Source organism: Aphanomyces invadans, assembly GCF_000520115.1.
Source record: "Aphanomyces invadans strain NJM9701 unplaced genomic scaffold supercont1.37, whole genome shotgun sequence".
NCBI classification, from domain to species: Eukaryota; Oomycota; class Saprolegniomycetes; order Saprolegniales; family Verrucalvaceae; genus Aphanomyces; species Aphanomyces invadans.
Genome location: NW_008580182.1, coordinates 206,670 through 207,384, shown reverse-complemented (window position 1 = coordinate 207,384; position 715 = coordinate 206,670). Strand labels below are relative to the sequence as shown.

Below are 715 nucleotides of genomic sequence, written 5' to 3'. Positions count from 1 at the left end.
TGGCTCGAGCTATCCTACCTCGGCTGGATGACCTCCGTCCGCCGGTGGCTCCCCCTCGAAGACCCTGACTGCCCTGTGCGCGTCTCGGCCCTCCAAGTCCTCCACACCCTGCGAACTTACCCCAACTACCGGCTCCTGCAGTCCAAGCACCCCAACTCGCTGCTCTTGGTCCCGACCTCCTCGACCGCCATGTCTGCCAGTCGGTGACGACAAGTCGTTGAAGATGCGACAGGTGCTGCGACACTCCGTCAAGCTCAACTGTCTCAAGGTCACGTCCCGCCCCTACCCTACGCGGAATGGCTCCAACAACATTCACCGTCAGACCGCCCCTCGTCTGGTTCAAGTGATTACTCTCCCACTCGCCACTCTGCAGTACACACACTATTTACCGATCATCTGCCAAACGCAATGCACTCCGACATACCACTGCAACAACAATGGCAATAAGAATTAGGTGAGCCCAATTGGACAATGTTAGTATTAGGTCAAGCCTAATATAGTCGTCTTTGATACTGTGTGTCTCTTTCGCAATTAGCTCAGTTGTACTGCGTGTGATATGTAATCCCAAGGTCCTCGGTTCAATTCGGGGCATCCGCTACTCTTTCCGACGGATTCAGCCCCGTCACACGCACCTGGAATGAAGGACTGTCCGGATGAGAGTACCCGCGTTCCGGTTAAAACATCCGGTCGCGACATTTCACAAATCAACCCCCCC

The 715-nt window shown here is 55.2% G+C and overlaps 1 protein-coding gene across 1 annotated transcript; it reads left to right on the top strand.

Annotated features, from left to right (window-relative positions):
• Positions 1–27: 27 nt before the first annotated feature.
• Positions 28–454, top strand: H310_12215 (hypothetical protein; the record flags this gene model as incomplete). The annotated part of the gene is made up of 2 exons (XM_008879206.1): positions 28–168; positions 233–454. 2 exons carry the CDS (start codon positions 28–30, stop codon positions 452–454), a joined length of 363 nt encoding a protein of 120 aa, XP_008877428.1.
• Positions 455–715: the final 261 nt, after the last annotated feature.